Raw genomic sequence first — 19164 nt, 5'->3', positions numbered from 1 at the left:
AAGATTAAACAGGATTTGAGTAGGCATCATTTAGGCAAACTTAGCAAATAGGAGAAACATACTAACGTTATGCTTTTTTGAATATTTTTAAAACCTATTAGTTATGTGAGATATAATAAGGACAACAGAACAAGGCCCATGTGTTCTTGCTATTTTTTTCTTAAGATAATGAAACATCACAAGTTAACTAGAGATTCTCTTGATTAATGATTCAATTTTATAATAAAAATATATTTGTTGATTCTGTGTCTACTGGTAGAAGTAAATAAAATCTTGTAAATCAAACACATGTTATTGTTTGGAGGCTTGCTATGTTCAATGACTCATTGAATTTAAAAGGCAGTTTCCAGTGCAATTTTAATCTTTCACTTTCAACAAACCCAAAGGACCATTGAATGTGCCAAACGCCCTTGTGTCTTGAAATAGAACCTGTTTAAATTCACTGTAAAATGAGTAAGAAGTAGTAGAGTTTATGTCAATTAGAAACTAAAATGCTATTTTCCTGTTTTGCAAATTTTTACAGTGCTATTTAAACATTGGTCCTAGCCATCAAATGTAGATAGTATGATTTAATGAAGTAGCTCTTCTACTAAAGCTACTTTCTCAATGAAATTTCTCTGATTGTATTAGGAATATATCTACTTAAATTTACAAATCAGTCCAGGTGCAGAAAACAGATTGCTTCTTAGCTTTTAAAAGTTATTATTTTAAAATACTTACAAAAGTTGGAAAAAATGAGTTAAAATGATTGCTAAATTCCAGCACTCATCCCTTGTTCTATGTTTGATGATAGTATTATTATTATTTAACAATTTACTATTTACTGACTGATGTTTTTTAACCAAATTGCATTTTAGCTGAATTTTGCTTCATGGCTATAAATTGAAAACTTTTTCAGTGATTAATATTAAATTGCATTATAATTATTCTTCCAAAATTGAATAATATCCATGGGAAACTGGCCTCTTCCAAGAATATAAAGCAATTTCTTTTTAACACATCTCCCTTTTGATCTTTTTAGCTGTGTTTATTTCATTTTTTTATAAAATTATCTGAACTCATTTTTTCTTCTTTCTTCCCGATTATCACAATGTATGCAATTTGCTAAGCACAGACATTAGTAGGTCTTTCTTTTTCGTCTTCCTTTTTAAATACTGGGAAATAATACTTCTACCTTGGAGATATCAGGTGGATAGTTAGAACTAGTAAGGTCTCTGGAGTTAGTTAACACATTCTATTCTCCTCTTTTTGTTAGAAAATCCATTTGTGGCCTGAAACCCTAGGCATATTAGCAGTTTAGCATATTTGCTTATGTATTAGAGATATATGTGCCTTTAAGTGAAAAAGGAAGCTGTGCTTAGTGTAAGAGACAAACACTGTTACAAGGCAAACTAAGTAGAAGAGACACTGCATGCCCAATCAACTTAGCCTCTTGGCTGTGAACATCTTCAAAGTAGCCACAAGGGTATATATTTAGTCTGTAGCTAGTTCATTGAATTGCATTCCTTTCCAGAAAATGATTGTCGTAAAGCCTTGTCTTATTACTGAGAAATATACTACAGCATAGTAGCTACAGAAAGAAGGTATCCAGGGAGATCCTGACTGTTCAGGTAGATGCCTCTGGAAAGCAGCCAACAAGGCTGACTCAGGTGAAAGTTGCATTATTTATTTATGCTGAAAAGTGTAAAAAAGCTTGTTCTTGAGAATGTAATAAAGTGATTTCATATAAGTTCCATTTCTTTTTATATTCTGTTATGTCCTTAAATCAGGCTGAATGCACTCCATCTTATAACACAAAATTTCTAGATTTTATGTGTTCAGGATAGAATTTTTAAAGAGATATTCAATATCCTGCACCTACTTTAGAATGTAACATCAACTAAGAACAGAATGGTAAAATGAATTTAGTGCTGTAAGTACTGTACTTTTTATAGAAATTTCTTCCAGGCATTATTAATTATGTACACCATTACATTACTATTAAAATAATTGATACTAAATTGAGTCACTAGTTACTTTTTGGCAGTTCTAAATTTGTTTATTTTAAACTTTAATGATGTTTTATAGGTTTGCAGATAGACACCAATGAAAATATTTATGTATAAAGAACTTGAAATAATCAGAATTCAGTGGATAGTCAATTAGTATATTTCTAAGTAATTTAGAATCTAAGGTTTAATCTCAAGTACTTTGAAAGTTTATGGTTTTTACCCACGGCATTGTGTAAAAGCCACACAAAGTCACACTTTTACACATTGTGAACCTTATAAAGGACTAAAGTATTTCTTGGTCCAAATTATCAGAGGCAGTATAAAATAGAGAAATACACTATTAAATACCAAATTTAGATTTATAAACATAATTGGATATACAGAAAAGATATTCAGAATGAATCTTGATTTAGTAAGGACCATATTGGAAGCCTCTAGTTAAGATCCCTACTTTCAGTTTTCATTCTAAGAATAGTCACGTCTGGCCATAGATTTGAAAGTTTGAGTTAGTCATCTTTTTCACTGGCACTTGAGATTGATGCGAAGTATTGAATGTTTTCGTTGTCAAACTTGTATCTGAGCTTTGTCTAATTTTTTAGAACAAGGCTTTAATTAACATTTTGACCACAGAAAAAAATAGCAGGACCAAAGTTATTTAATCCATTTACTTTCTCTATAGTCTTAATAGCTAGCACATGCCTAGCTTGACTTTCTATACTGAATAAAATAAATCCACATAAGGCCAGGTGCACTGGCTCACACCTATAATCCCAGCACTTTGGGAGGCCAAGCTGAGTGGATCACTTGAGGTCAGGAGGTTGAGACCAGCCTGGCCAACATGGCGAAATGTAGTCTCTACTAAAAAATACTAAAATTAGCTGGGCCTGGTGGTGTGTGCCTGTAATCCCAGCTACTTGGGAGACTGAGGCAAGAGAATGGCTTGAACCCAGGAGGCGGAGGCTGCAGTGAGTTGAGATCATGCCACTGCACTCCAGCCTGGGCAACAGATCCAGACTCCATCTCAAAAAAAATTAATTAAAATAAATGAATAAAACCACATAGTAGAGTGCACATTTTGAAAAAAAAGAGAGAGAGACAAACATTTCTTTCTAATTAGGTTGTTCTCAAACGTATTCTACCAATTCTAGTAAATCACGTCTGAGTCAAACAAATAGTCATTTTCCTAATAGTGTATGACCAATAAAGGCTTGATCAAATGATGATTAGATAATCAAAATTTACCATTTAGATTATATCAAAGAAGGACAATTAATGGGTAAAGGACATATTTTAATCTGAATATGAATATGTTTTCTTGACTATTAACCTTCCTGAAGATTTAATGACATGCAAAATCCAACACCAAATAAATAAAATGGATCTAAAATATGAAAGGATTGGGCATTACATCCAATAGAATCTCTCTCTCTCTCACACACACAGAAACTATCATGAGAAGTATTAGTTCTAGATCTCTACACATTACCTTAATTTGGTGCAAATGTGTCCTATTTGAGGTTACTTTAGGATATATGAAAAAAATTACTGCCATATCACCCGTAACTAGCTCTTCTCAACAGATAGATAGTAGCCACATAAGTGACTTATTTAATAAAGTATCCAAAATGCAAATATTATGTCCACTACTGCATCTTCCTAATCATTCCTGTAGTTTCATAATCATGGAGACACTGTGATCTTTTTATCTGAGAGTGCTTGAAGAAGAGTAAATCAGGCAATATGGTAGGAACTAGCCTTAAATTAAACTATAAAATAGGTTACTGTCAATTTTGAGATCCCTAAATAATTGTCAAAAATTTGAAAAGTAGCATAATGGCAGTGGGAGTTTTCATGTAGCAATTCTTTTTTTAATAGATTGCCTTTATTAATGGGTCCTGTAGAAAAACAAGTGTAATTGTATATACAGTAAAATAGGCCAGCGAGCTACTGGAGCAGAACCTCCAGGTAAAAAATGAGGTGAGTGATGATGAGCTATAGCTTATGATGTCAGTAATTGAGGTTTATATAACCCTGCATACTATATATTGTAGTCATACATTTATTGTGTAAAAAAGAAACTTTATTTAATCCATGACCATCTATTATTTATGTATTTTTCTTGCCTCTTTCTTGGCATTTAGGAAGGAGACAAACAACTTATAAGGGAAACATCCACACATCAACTGAATTCAGAACGCTATGTTCATACTTTTAAGGATTTGTCTAATTTCTCAGGAGCCATAAATGTCACCTATCGCTACCTAGCTGCCACACCTTTACAAAGAAAGCGTAAGTATCCTTAAGCATTTAAATAAGGAATACAAAAAATATTTTGCATTAAAATAATGATAATTTGTTTCACATGTATAGTAAAAAGGCTTAAGGGCTTTACTCATATAATAAATTATTTGGAGAAAACTTCAATGTTTCTTCACAAATTGCCAACTACTATACTCATTGACCCAGTACCTTTAATAACAAAAAAATTAAATAAAATGCCTAATCGTGAGTCTTTTGAGATTTTGTTGTAGGATGTTGTAGAGTGACTAGAAAAAAATCAATTTACTTTAAAATTTAGAAGGTAACTTTTAAAAAATTTCTATGTTCATATTGCTACGTTTTTTAACCTCTAACAGTTTGGTTTTATGACTTGCCACAACTTTTTAATTAATGAAACTCAGTGTTTTAGTTTCCTAGGTCTGCCATAACGAATTACCACAAAGTAACTGGCTTTAAAAAAAGAGCAATTTATTCTCTCATGGTTCTGGAAGCCAGAGGTTGAAATCAAGGTGCTGGCAGGGCCCCACTTCCTCCCTCCAAAAGTTCTAAGGGAGAATCCTCGCCTCTTTCAGCTTCCGGTGGCTTCGCTTCTGGTACTCTTTGGCTTTGCAGCATCACTCCAATTCCTGCCTCCATCATCAGTGGCCTTCTCCTTGTCTTTCTGTGTCTTGTCCTCTTTTTATAAAGACACAAGTTACTGAATTTAGAGTCCACATCTAAATCCAGAATTATTGCATCTCAAGATCCTTAACTAATTATATCTGCAAAGATCAAATTTACTAATAAAATTACATTCTGAGGTTCCAAGTAGACATGAATTTTTGGAGGAAACTGTTGAACACACTACAATCTGGTAAAAAAAAAAAAAAAAAAAAAATTGGAGCCAAGAAATGACATACTACATTTCTAAGACACCATAGCTTACAAAAAGTACCATTATCTAATTAGCATACCACTAAGAAAATATAAGCATTACCAATTTTAATTATAACGCTATTGATTGCAGTATGCAGCCTGATTTTTAAATGTTTCAATGCGTAAAATATACATCTTAGGCTGGGTTTGGTGGCTCATGCCTATAATCCCAGCACTTTGGGAGGCCAAGGAGAGTGAATCACTTGAGGCCAGGAGTTCAAGACCAGCCTGGCCAACATAGTGAAATCCCTTCTTTACTAAAAATACAAAAATTAGCTGGGCATGATCGTGTACACCTGTAATTCCAGCTACTCGGGAGGCTGAGGAGGCCGAAACAGCAGAATCGCCTGAACCTGGGAGGTGGAACTGCGTTCCAGCCTGGGCGACAGAGCAAGACTCCATTTCAAAAAAACAAAAACAAAAACCATGAATCTTAGAATAAAATACAGTGCTATCATGATCTTAATAAATTATGTGGAGACCACAAAAATTGGCCTCTCGTGTAAGACTTGTTTATGTGAGCGTATTTATTATCACTAGGTTGAGGAAATTGTTAAATTAATTTAGATTTCTTTAGATCTCATTTCCTTTCATTCTACCATTTGAAATGTCTACTGTTCTTAGGCTTCTTTCTAATTGTCTAAGACTGCCATTCATTTTTCATCTCTGTTACACCACCTTGGCTTGAACATTACTGATTTCCCTTTCCCGTGCTAAATTTACCAACGTTTATTGGCACACATGCCAACTGCTTTCTACCAGAGGCAATGTAACACAGAGGATAAAAGAGTGGGACACTTTGAATCCTGACACAACATCACCTACTAAGTGTACCACTTTGCATGAGTCACATCATCTCACCATGACCTAGTGTCCTCATCTGTAAAGCAGAATGATGGTAATAGCAAACCTACCCCAAAAGACCGTTTTGAACATTTAAGATGCATATTACAGATAAAATGCCCAAACTCCTGCCTCTTATGTAGACAGTATTTCATAAGCGTTGACTATTATTATTAATGAAGTTTGGTGGCTTCAAGTTTAATGGTACTAGATAACATATTGTGTTTCAATAGAAGTCTGAGTTGTAAGCCAAGGTATTTAAATGAAATGTGTAAATCACAACCTCTCTGATGAACTAGTAAGAATTCTTTTTTTGAATGGGACTTTTTTCAGTATCATACAAACCACATTATACAGGTGCCTGTATTAAAACAATGATCTTGTTGTATATAGATTTCCCCATTTTCTAAATAGTGGCTTAGAAATGTTATTCAATTCTGATTCATATGAGAATGAGCTTTAAAAAATATTTTAATAGAAAGACTTCTAACCCTTCTCAGAGGCAAGCTGTCTTTTCTCAGGGTTTTATTTTATTCTCTAAATATATCTAATTCCTAATTTTAGATTTTAAATGTCTGAATAAAAATTTATTCAAGCAAAATTACTATAAAATGCGTTTCAAAAATTTTTTTACGTGATGCTTGTGTGTCTTGGAACAATGTAGCATTAAAGTTTTTTGAATGTGTCTTATAATATTGTTTGCTTTCTAATTAATATAATAAGTGCATTTCGGGATAAAATTGTGAAGTCCAATTATGAAGTGTAGTACAAGATAATGAGAGCAAAAAAAAAAAAAAGAAAACTGAAAATATGTGAGGTGTTCTATAAAAAATTTAAAGATGATTGAAAGACTTACCCTTATTTTTATTTTGTATCATTTGAAACTAATTTGTCAGACTTAACTGTGAATACTCTTCTCTTTTTGCAAAAGAGAAAAAGCATTTTATTTACTTTATTTTTAAAAGGAACTTGCATGCTATCTAAATACCTGTCTACCTTCTCTAGTGGGCGTATATGAGGATATTAAGCTGCAGAACGCTTAAAACCATTTCATTTTACAATTTCATCAATAAATGTTCACAGTAATAGGACTCATACATTATTATGCTTAAGATGCTATTTATTTTTCATAGAAAATATAAATTATGTACCAAGCACTTACAGCCTTTATATATTTAGCTTATTACTTTCATCATAAAATGTTCTGTGCATAGTCATTTACTATATTTACTTAATACATAATAAGTAGCAAGTCTAAGGAATAAATATCTTCTCTCTTTTTCTTTTTCTGCATTTCTAGTTCACATTTGTATTCTTTCTGAAATCTTTTTTGCAGGGTATCTTACAATTGGACTTTCTTCAGTAAAGCGAAAAAAAGGAAACTACTTACTTGAGACAATTAAGTCAATTTTTGAGCAGTCCAGTTACGAAGAACTGAAAGAAATTTCAGTGGTGGTTCATCTAGCAGACTTTAATTCTTCCTGGCGTGATGCCATGGTCCAGGATATTACACAGAAATTTGCGCACCATATTATTGCAGGAAGATTAATGGTTATACATGCCCCAGAGGAGTATTACCCAATCCTGGATGGCCTTAAAAGAAATTACAATGATCCAGAAGATAGAGTCAAATTTCGTTCAAAGCAAAACGTAGATTATGCTTTTCTGCTTAATTTTTGTGCCAATACTTCTGACTATTATGTAATGCTTGAAGATGATGTTCGGTGTTCAAAAAATTTCTTAACTGCCATCAAGAAAGTCATTGCATCCCTAGAAGGAACTTACTGGGTAACTCTTGAATTCTCTAAGCTTGGCTACATTGGTAAACTGTATCATTCTCATGATCTCCCACGTTTGGCACATTTTTTATTAATGTTTTATCAAGAAATGCCTTGTGATTGGCTATTGACTCATTTCCGGGGTCTCTTGGCTCAGAAAAATGTGATCCGTTTTAAACCATCTCTCTTTCAGCACATGGGCTATTATTCATCATACAAAGGGACAGAGAATAAGCTAAAGGATGATGATTTTGAAGAGGAGTCATTTGACATTCCTGATAACCCCCCTGCAAGTCTGTACACCAACATGAATGTGTTTGAAAATTATGAAGCAAGCAAGGCTTACAGTAGTGTTGACGAGTACTTTTGGGGGAAACCACCTTCAACAGGAGATGTTTTTGTGATTGTATTTGAAAATCCAATTATAATTAAAAAAATTAAAGTAAATACTGGAACAGAAGATCGACAAAATGATATTTTGCATCATGGAGCACTAGATGTTGGGGAAAACGTTATGCCTAGCAAACGAAGGAGACAATGTTCTACCTACTTAAGACTAGGAGAATTCAAAAATGGAAACTTTGAAATGTCAGGTGTGAATCAAAAAATTCCATTTGATATACATTGTATGAGGATATATGTCACCAAAACACAAAAGGAATGGCTAATTATTAGGAGTATTAGCATTTGGACTTCTTAGCCAATTAAATCAGTATGTTCAGTTTCTGAAACAGGTCTTCCTGTTTCCTCTTTTGCTACCGTTGTCATTTGGAGGGAAAGCAATGGATGGGATATGTTAAAAGAAACATTAATTACATTGGTAGTTTTCATTTATACACTGTTGACATAATTTTACTCTTAATACACACTTGTATTTATTTTAACGTCTGAAGTTGAATATAAGTCTATAGCTAATGCTATTTTCCTTTATATATTTAAATGCTCTTAGTTTTTAAATTTCAACTGATTGTCAAAAGGGTAATATGAAAAATTTTAAATCAACAAATTAGCTTGTTGGTTGATGGTTTTTGAAAATTAGTCATCAACTGTATATACTTCCTCAAGAATCGATAATTCATTATATCATCAGATAGCTTTTATTAAGCATCTGTGGGAATATACAGTTGGGTGGAATGATAATTTTTTTGTGTGTGTGTAAACTTAGGTTTCCATTGACTTCTGTACATCTACAATGAATACCTCCTCATAGAAGTGGTGTCTTTACAACATATTTTTTGTGTTAAGTGAGGCTATGGAAAAAGAAAAAAAAAGACTTAAAAATATATCTCCCCTGATTATTTATATGAAAGGGGACATTGTTCATTGTTTAAAAATATTTAATTGAGCACCTATTGTTGATAAATTTTCTGGGGGAAGCTGTCTTTTTCTAGTTTCCCTTTTGCAAAAAAAGAGAAAAGAATAGTTAAGCTCAATATTTTCAGGTTACATTAAGTACCCACATTTAATAGAATAAATTAGGGAAGGCCTATAGTAGTTAGCTCATTCGTACAGACATTTTCAGTATATGCAGAAAATTTTGGGAAATTGATTTTATACATTTTGTATTAAAATCCATGTGATTGAAATTATTGCGATTTATCATATACTTTTTTTGGAATTTAAATGGGTATATTATAAAGGACCATAGAAAGTAATTGACTTTTCTGGAATCAAAGATCTATTTCCTAGCAAGGCCAGAATGAGAGATCTGATATTCTGATAACCAGACAATGCTCTTTTTCTCGTATGATTTCTCCTGACACAGTTTATGCTTTCTGTGTTGTATTTGCTATGTGACTCTCAGATAATAAGTTATACCATCTGGAAATAGGTGGTACAATTCTTGCATAAATAATATTATCCTAAATAATGTCCTAAATGATACTTTTTTGGTATATGTACCCAAATAGTAAGCAAACTTGACTAAACTTTTCCTAATAGGGATTGGAGAGTGTGTCTTTATAATGTGTCCATTAAAGTAATTCAGGACACCTTAGTGTGTCCTAAAGACATTGGTTTTCAGAATGTCCTGAGCTTGTTTCATCCTTTTTGTTTTGTAATGAACAGCAAAAACAGGGATTTATTATAAAAGGAAATGGAAGGTGCTTCATATATGTTCAAGAAACTCAAGTACATGTTTATATAGATGACTCTGTGTGTTTTTGAGTGTGTGTGTGTTGGTGTGTGTGTGAAGGCTAGACTTTTGCTAGTAAGAAGGAATGAGAAAATCTTCCTGCTCTTCCTTTTCATACTGAAACACAGTCCTTGAGATTTACTGGTATGCTGTGGCCCAAACAACACTAGAATATTTTTATTTTATTCATTCTCTACAAATAAATGAGAAACTCGGATAAAAAATGGAAATTTTTTCTTCATTTATAAACAGCTGTTGTATATTTTCTTTGTATCCAGCTACTAAAGTGTTAGAAGAAAAATGAACCTTTCATAGAAGTCTAAATATTAATATTTTGTAAGGCATCTAAATCTTAACAGTCATAGGAAAATGTGAACACTGCCACTAAACTATTGCCTTTACCTTGATTTAGAGGATACTTGCCAGACACCTAAAAATGTTCTATTTTCTTTATTTTTCTTATCTTTTTTAACTGGCTAGTTGATAGCATTGTGTGTATATCTCAGAAGTTATAAATGGCATTATTTTCTTCACTGTCAATGATAAAAGATACACAACTGTATGCCAAAGATACATAATATCAAGAGCTAGGCAGACTCCCTGAAATGAGTTGTAACATTTTACATATTCTTCTGGGGATGACTTTCTGAAGATCAGCTGTTGGTGTCTATCAAAGTCTTAAAAATATTTCAGGAAAGATTGCTGAGGGTAGCAGTGAAGTTGGATGTTTGCTAGGAAATTATGAAAACAAATGTGACTCAGAGAGGTCATTTCACATTTTATCTTAATATCCTCTCTTTACTAAACCTGTGTTTGGATAAGTTGGTCAATCATCCAAGGATCTTCTGTGCTTTCTTTACAGTTGACATTGGGTCAATTTTCTAAGGAAAACCCCTTGACAAATAAAGCTTCTTCATTAGGGGTCAAGAGGAAAAATAACTCTTCTCTTTCAAAAGAAAATCTGAACCATTTTTTTTTAGCATGGTCCGATGTTCTATTTCCTATATTTAGAAACTTTGAATAAGGGTCTAGTAATCTTGTCTCAGAGTCATAGAAACAAAAATACAATTATTAGGTTTAACTATACTCAATCTATTTGCTATTTTTAAACATTTTTGCTGTAAGTTTATATATTTATATACATATATAACACATATATGTATATAATTTTCTTTGTTAAAAATAGCAATTGACAAAGACCGGCATTTGAGACATGAGTGGTTGAGTCATTTAATTGCCATACAAATAAAATGCTGACAGATTTCAAACAAAAAATACAGTATGTACCTTAAATAATGCCTCAGAATTGTATAATTTAAACTGACCAAAAACCTTACTTACACTTAAAATTCTCCTTAGGGGAGCCTTTTCAGCATTTATGAACATCAAAGAAAAACGTGTCTTGTAAAAGCACAATGAAATTCAGAAAATACACATTTTTTAAAAATACACATTTTAGTGGAAATCACAAATGTGGATACAAAAACATACATAAAATATGTTAATGCAAGAACTTTTTCCTACTCTTTGAAAACTGTAACCTTGTGCTATTTATAAAGTAGATATTTTCCAGGTATGAAAATATAATTTGGAAACCAACGTGTCATTTAGATGTATTTCTTTCATATAGCTATACTATGAGTTTTGAACATTCCATTTCTTACTGGGCCAGTATTCTCTGGGAATTTTTATAATGCTATCATAGAAAACCCTTTCTGTATAATAATGGTATATAAATGAAACAAACGTTTGCAAATTATAATATATGATGCAGTAGGGAAAGCACCTATATTTTTAGATGCTCTAATAGCATACTTCCTGTCAATATTTGCCAATTTGTCAACAAGTTTATGGCAAAGAACATGATACCACGATTAACACTGAAAACAGTACATCCAGTGTCATATAACAATTGAAGGAGACAGTGTGTAATTCTCTTCCTTTTCCTTGGCAATACATCCATCAGTATAGTAATGGTACCATACTACTGAGTAACAGAGCTCACACTTAAACTTTATAATATTTATTATTGGATCTGCTGATAAAATGATTTACCGTTTTGTACAAATTCAGCTGATTTGGATGAGTTTCTTGTAGGATTTAATATTAATTTTAGGATAATTTTATCCTGTTTCTTTTGATTCATGATCCCAAACTTTCTAGATCTTGCTTCTGTCATTCCATGTCTTATTACACCTTCCTAGCTTTGTGTTTCAACAAATTTTATATTCATGCTTTTTGTCTTCATGGGAGACAAAACAGAAGGTTCATGCAGACGTGATTTTGACACCCAGTTCTGCATTACTAGCCTCCAGATATGAGAAAATTTACTTAACTTTCTGGAAACTCAGTTTCTACATCTGTGAATAGGAATAATTTTACCTCGTAGGTTTTTAAAGGTAGCAATTTTACATTGTAGCTCCTTGTAGAGGTGGAATCGAGATAACATAAACTAAACACACAGTAAATATTGGTTTCTTTTTTATCCATGTCATGTATATGTAACAGAATATGACCCTGGAAAACATTACCAAAGGCCTTCATCCTAATCAATAACAATTATAAGATTTACTGCCCTTTAAAAATGTTACTCAGCCTTCCTTTTTATATTTTGTCCGGAGAATGTCATGTGGAATTATATAAACACTTTTCTAAAATCAACATATATTCCTGTCATTCTAATTTATCACTCTAGAAACCTTTTCAAAAATATCAAAATTGCTCCTAGTGCTCTCATTACAAATAATAATATTCATTTCTGTTTTAAGAAACCTCAATCCATTTACATTGAAAAACAAAGAAACATAAAGTCATTTTCTAATTTCCAAGATTTCGTTTAGAATTTACCTTAAGCTCAGAGATGCAGTCTTCAGAATCATTTTACTTTTTTTATTTTTGTTTTTTTAATGTCAGGGTCCGGCTCTCTGGCATCTTTTCTATCATTGGCAAAAGTTATCAATGCACTGACCTATAAATTACCTTGGCAGTGATGTTTAAAACAGATGTCTTATCTCCTAGTCTACTTTGAGTTTAATTGTTGAGTTTTCCATTGCTTTGAATTTCTTTGTTCAGATTGGGGTTATTCTTTTTAGGAAGAAAAAGACCAAAACAAAATTCAATGTGATTAGTTATTGCCATTTATTTTTTGTTTGCTTTTAAACTTTTTTTAATCCCAGAGGATATATCTTTTATTATATTTTTGGCATGTTATGAAACGATTTCATTATTGCATATGTGCATGTGTGTATCTACATATAGTTAATCTCTCAATCTGTATGTATATATACGTATGTATACGTATGTGTATGTATATGTGTGTATATATGTATACATACTTGAATATTATGTGAATATGTGTGTATATATAATATATATGCATGTATACATGTATATATTTGTATATGTGTTGTATAAGTGTGTCCGTGTGTGTGAGAGAGAGAGACAGAAAGATAGGCACCATTTCCATTATTTTTTAGCCTTTGCACCTCCACTTATTCTTGGATTTTTCAGACACACTGTCCTCCTGGTTGTGTTCCTCTTCTGAACTTACTTTTGCTTTCATGTTCTCACTCACATATTTTATACATAACATCCTCTGAAAAGCATAGCACATTAGAGATCTTTGTGCATCCTTTTAGATACTTTAAATTTCTTAAAAGTTTACTAGAGGAGGCCATCTCTCTCAAAACAGAATTTGTCTTTTAGAGTTTCAGGTTTATAGTTTTTATTTGAATTCCTTAACATTTAAAGATCAAAATATGAGCTGCAAAGCATTCTCTTTCTAAGCTACAAAAATATTAAGATAACAAGGTTGCACTTTCCCAAAGTTCCAGTCCCTTCCACCTCATTAATCTGTTCATCATGCTTACTCCAAGTCCAGGGTAGAATTTACTTCAATAATCCCAATATTTTCTGAGATGTTTAATATCCTACTTTTAACACTGAAATTGAAATGTGTGTTTGAGATCATTTGCCAGATAACTGGATCTGAATATCCTTTCTGAAAAACATGGATTTGAGATGAAAGCAGTTTTTGATTTGACTGTTGCTTCAGCTTTCATTTCACTCTGTCTAGATGCTCTCTTGGAAGATTTACCCAAAAGTTAAATTGATCATGTGATAAAGTGATAGGTAAATTGTATATGACCAGAGAGGTACCATTACATTAAGAATATAGCATGATCACATTTTCACATAGTATTGGATTTAAAAGTACCCTAAGTAGCCATCTCCTTAAAGTAGGTGAGCCAAAGAAATAATAAGATATTCAATATTTTTCTATAAAATAAAAGTTTCCATGAGGCACACATACGTTAAATTTAATATGTAGAATTTAATTTACTTTACATTACCTTAAGAGTTGTTTAAGGGTGCACAACAATAGTGAATTACCAATATTCAGAAGCTTAGTCTATAATTTCAATGTACTGTAAGTTACTACAGCTTCAACCACAATAGCTGGCATAATCTAAATCATTCTGCCCAAATACAGGTAATTATAGTTTTGATGCACAAAAATTCCCAAAATCAATGCATATATAAAGCAATAGAGGTGAGAGTGTTCATAATTGAAAGCTAACTATTGCAAAAATATTTTAAATATTTAATTTATAGTGCACTCAAAGTTCTGGAAGAGATGTAGAGATTTGTCTCTCCCACCCTTTCCCTCACTTTACCATTTATTATGAAGGTACCTAAAGTATAACACAGAGATATGTGGCAGTTCCATACATCTCAATCAATAAAGCTCTAACTGTATTAGAAACTAGATATTTAAAAAGTACTTTTATTGTAATTTCATCTGTGTTGGGTTTCTCATTGAATAACAATCTGTCAATTGGAAAATGTTTAAAGTAGTACATGCCTCTTGTTCTCAATTGGAAAATGTTCTCAATTGGAAAATGTTTAAAGTAGTACATACTTCTTTTTTCCCATAAAGTACCCCACATTTGTTTAACTATTTGACGTAGTCCTATTTTTTCCATCTTTAATAATTGATACAATTTTCCCTACTTTTAAACATATGTATGTATTTTCTGACACACTTAAACTTTGTTATTCCACATTGTTTACTTGCTTTGTCAATGAGTGAAAGTATAGTTCCAAAAGTTAGAATAATTATCTCAGATCCTTTATCATAATTGTCCATCCTTTAATGCAATCTGGTTTTCAATACAAGTAACACTTGCAATCTTACAACTGTGCATTTTTGGTCACTAAAGGACCACTTGACATGATATCAGTAGTTGTCAGGAGTTATTCACTACCCTTAGAAAATAAACTCGGTAATGTAAACTATATTGCACACTTTAACAATTAATACTATTGAATGACCTTGAAGGATTATATCTTTCTTTTTAGTAAAGAAGCAATATGTTAAAAATAATTAAACCTCCAAAAAAGTCATTCTTTTGATTTAGAAATCAGTCTCAATTTTCAAAAGGGCACTTGATATCTGCTAATAAAATGAACAGTTTTTCTCTAAATGAAAATATCTATAAGCTTAACTCTGTGCAGAAGTACATAAGTTTTCCATTTTGAATAAAAATTAAAATCCTATTAATGCAGTTGTAACTTGTCTTCTTAACATTTCTTAAACTCTGAAAAAAACATAATTAGACACTTTTTTTATTGCATGTGGCATCTTTACCCACCATAATTTGGTAATCAGTCATGACCAACATCACTTACAAGAACCAACTATTTTTGGAAACACATTCAGAAAATTTGTCACAAATTGTCAAGAAGATTTTCAAGACATGTATATGAATTGTCTGTAATGTAATGGTTGGGGATACTTTCAGTTAAACCCATAAACCAATGTATGTATTCTACCCTCTAACTTTCTGCTGAGTTACTGTAGTCAGTCGTAAATAGAGTCAAAGTAGAAAAGACACATTCACCCAGAATATTCCCAACAACCTGTCTCTCATTTAATTCTGACTATTGACAGAGTACTTCTTTCAATTACTATGGTAAGTAGGCCTTGCTGAGCATCCAGATGTGTAAAAATAACAACAGGGGAAATGTTACAAACATGAGGTAAAAGGATGCAAAGGAAAAGTTGTACTTCACGATTTTGCCTCAAGCAAATTCTTCTTTCCTGTCAGCACTGCAAATTAAGATGGCTCGACTTGCTTGTATTCAAGCAAATCAAAATTTGACTCCCTGTGAGAGTCAAAAGACAATTTCGGTACATATTTAGTGTTTTTACTTACTTGAACAAACAGGTCAAGTTTATTCTTAATGAAGTTAATATTTCAAATTAAACCTGAAGCTCTTGTGTTACCCATTTTACTAAATGGATAAATACATTTTCTGCCATGGGATGAACTACAATGAGATGTTTGAATTGATTTGGGCAATTGATTTGGGCAATGATGAGTCATGTGTTTGCTATAAAAGTGATACAAAATATAAGTGTCCTTCAAGTTAAAGCAATCTAAACTGATCATCTTTGAAAAGTTAACAACATAGTTTGTAATAAAATTGTTTCCTAGCAAATTTTTCGGTTGTCCAAACCAATGTAATGTAGATAAAGCTACGTATTATCACTCGGTATACCACCAAATAAGTGGGTGCTCAATAGTGTCGATCTGATGCACTACTAAAATTAGTTACCTTAAAAATTATTTTATTTTATAAGAAGAAAGTGAAATTTGTTTAATTATTTTGATATCTATTTTATTCCTGTGAATATATGTATTATATTATATAAATGTTCAATTTTATTACAAATAAGTAAGCTTACAAATACACTAATTTTCCAACATTCTTCTGATTTTCATCAGTAAATTGAATAACTATTGTTGCAATGAAATTTACATATTGCTCTCATAATATGAAATTTTACAAGGTACAATTTCACTTAACACAAACAATAGTCCTCATGCCACTTTTTCATTTTAACTTTAATCTCACTATTTATGTGATTAAGTTTGCAATTTTAGCTACTCACATGTTAGAAGCAATTAGAGATAGACATTATGTAGGTAGGAAAACACATTTTTAGTACCTTAAGAAACAAGTTGTACATACCTTGTCAACATTTCAGATTAGTGAATTTATTATCTTGCTGTATAAACTTTAATAAAAACATTAATTATTTTTATTTAAATTCTTTAAGGTTCCTCTATTTGACTTCAAAGCAAAATAATATCTGAATGGTAAAGTGAATTTGTAACAGTCTAATCACAGTAAATTCAATTAATACCTTACTAAATTTCTTACAATAGGCTCAAGACAAATAATTTATTGAAATGAGTATACTCAGGATGGTAGTTATTTTCATGCAAACTTAAAAATTACAAGACATATTTAGAAGAGTTATAGTTGGATAACACTAAACATTCACAGATTTTAAGGGAGCGTAAGGGGATCTATAAGTAATGTGCTTATGTTCATAATCAATTTAACAGCCTTCACTAAGTCGACACAATAATTTAGGGTATATTTCCAGACCACAAGATAAAACTAAATTTTGTCAATTTTTACCAGATGATTCAAAATTTACCATTTGATGCATTTCTTAATAAAACTGCCTGTCAATCTACTAGAATAAATAAGAATATAAATAATTTGCTACTATTTATATAAACAAAATCAATGGAAAAATGAATCTAATTTAATCAATTTGTGTGACTTGGCAAAGATACTCAGTTCCATTTGACGATTAATCTTTATGAATTAATATTTCCTTTGGAATTACATAATTAAATTTATTAATAATCCATATTGATTGAAGGGTAAAGGCCACAGAGTGAGACTAAATTATCTAGGTGCAGAGAAGAGGCATCTAGGGCAACAAGGAAAGGAAACAAATATAACAAATTCCTTCTAATTTACTGATCACTTAATGTAGGCTCAGCGCCAAGAACAATGCTTACTACATAAATATGTTCGGAGACATTATGATACACTATGTGAAGATTTTGTGTTCATTTCACTATCTTATTTAATAAACAACCATATAAGGTAAGAGCTATTAACAAAGCTAAAGAGAGTATGAAAAACAGGGTTTTACTAACTTGTCCAAGGTCACATAACCGATAAATGAAACAGAGAGGATTGGATTTCAGGTTTGTGTAATTCAAAATCTATGCTGCTTATCACTATTATACATTGCCTCATAACTATAATAATAATTTATTGAAAACTCATTTGTCTAAGATAGGATTTTATGGAAGATATGACTATATTAAAATAACATTAAATAGCTGAAAAATGAATTTAAATAATTGGTAGTTTCTTCATATAAAACATTTTTTTCTCATTTTTTAAACTTGAACATCTAAAAAACTTGCTTCTGTAATTTCACCGAAACACAACCTAATTTCTGTTATTCCAAAAATAAAATTAAAACTCATGGGCTCTGGGTACACTAAAAGATTCCAAAAATTATAACTTTGTGTTAATCACATAATAGTCTTTCATAACACCAGCCCCAAGCATGACAAATTGGTAGTTAGACAACATGTTTGCAACATTTTTTGTGTGATTAACTATGTTTCTAAATTTCAGCTATTATTTCCGATGTTGGAAAACATCAGCAAACCCCAGAGTTGTATTTATTGGCCTGTAGTTTACATGTACTGAGTGTTTAATATGTATTTGGTACTCTCCTAATCGGTATTTCCATTACCTATTAAAGTAATGATTATAACAAGTCATTATGCAAAAGAATCACCTATTCAATGTATTTAAAATGTGTGTTTCAGACTACTGAATTCTTCCCTGTAAATCTAGGATAGATCTAGGAATTGGCACTTTTAATGTATTTTAGATAATACTGATGCAGATTGTGCATTCACTCCTTTTAGAAACACCGCATTAAATCCTTCCAAGTCTGTGAAGTATTAAAATAGAAATGACTACTATTATTGCTACTTCAATGATGAAGAATCTCAAAGTTTGAGTTAAGTGATGCATCAAAACTCTGACCTTGTTAGTAAAATCTTAAGCCCAGTTCATCTCAACATTATTAACCTCTGCTCACATTTGTCTAAATTACTAGTTTTTAAGTCTGGCTGTTCATTAACATCTCTGGGGAAGAATTTCACCCATTCCTGAGCTCTATGCTCAGAGTTATCATAATTGTTCTGGAGTTTTCAGGCATCAGCATACTTTTAAAATTCTTCCTAAGTGATTCTAATGTGCAGACAGATTTGATAACCACAGAGGAACTAAGAAAGACTGTACCACAGTAAAATTGCAAAACTTCTCA

At 31.6% G+C, this 19164-nt stretch overlaps 1 protein-coding gene across 3 annotated transcripts in view; it reads left to right on the top strand.

The window, feature by feature from the left end:
- The window catches only part of MGAT4C (MGAT4 family member C), a 283286-nt gene extending 273467 nt beyond the window's left edge, over positions 1–9819 (top strand). For all 3 annotated transcript variants that reach the window (XM_008004182.3, XM_073020982.1, XM_008004184.3), the window contains 2 exons: positions 4133–4280; positions 7366–9819. In XM_008004182.3, coding sequence (XP_008002373.1) covers positions 4133–4280; positions 7366–8507 — 1290 coding nt within the window. In that variant the 3' untranslated portion in view covers positions 8508–9819. The remainder of the gene's footprint in view (positions 1–4132; positions 4281–7365) is intronic.
- Positions 9820–19164: the final 9345 nt, after the last annotated feature.

Source organism: Chlorocebus sabaeus, chromosome 11 (assembly GCF_047675955.1).
Source record: "Chlorocebus sabaeus isolate Y175 chromosome 11, mChlSab1.0.hap1, whole genome shotgun sequence".
Classification (NCBI taxonomy): domain Eukaryota; kingdom Metazoa; phylum Chordata; class Mammalia; order Primates; family Cercopithecidae; genus Chlorocebus; species Chlorocebus sabaeus.
This window is presented reverse-complemented; position numbering and strand designations above follow the sequence as displayed.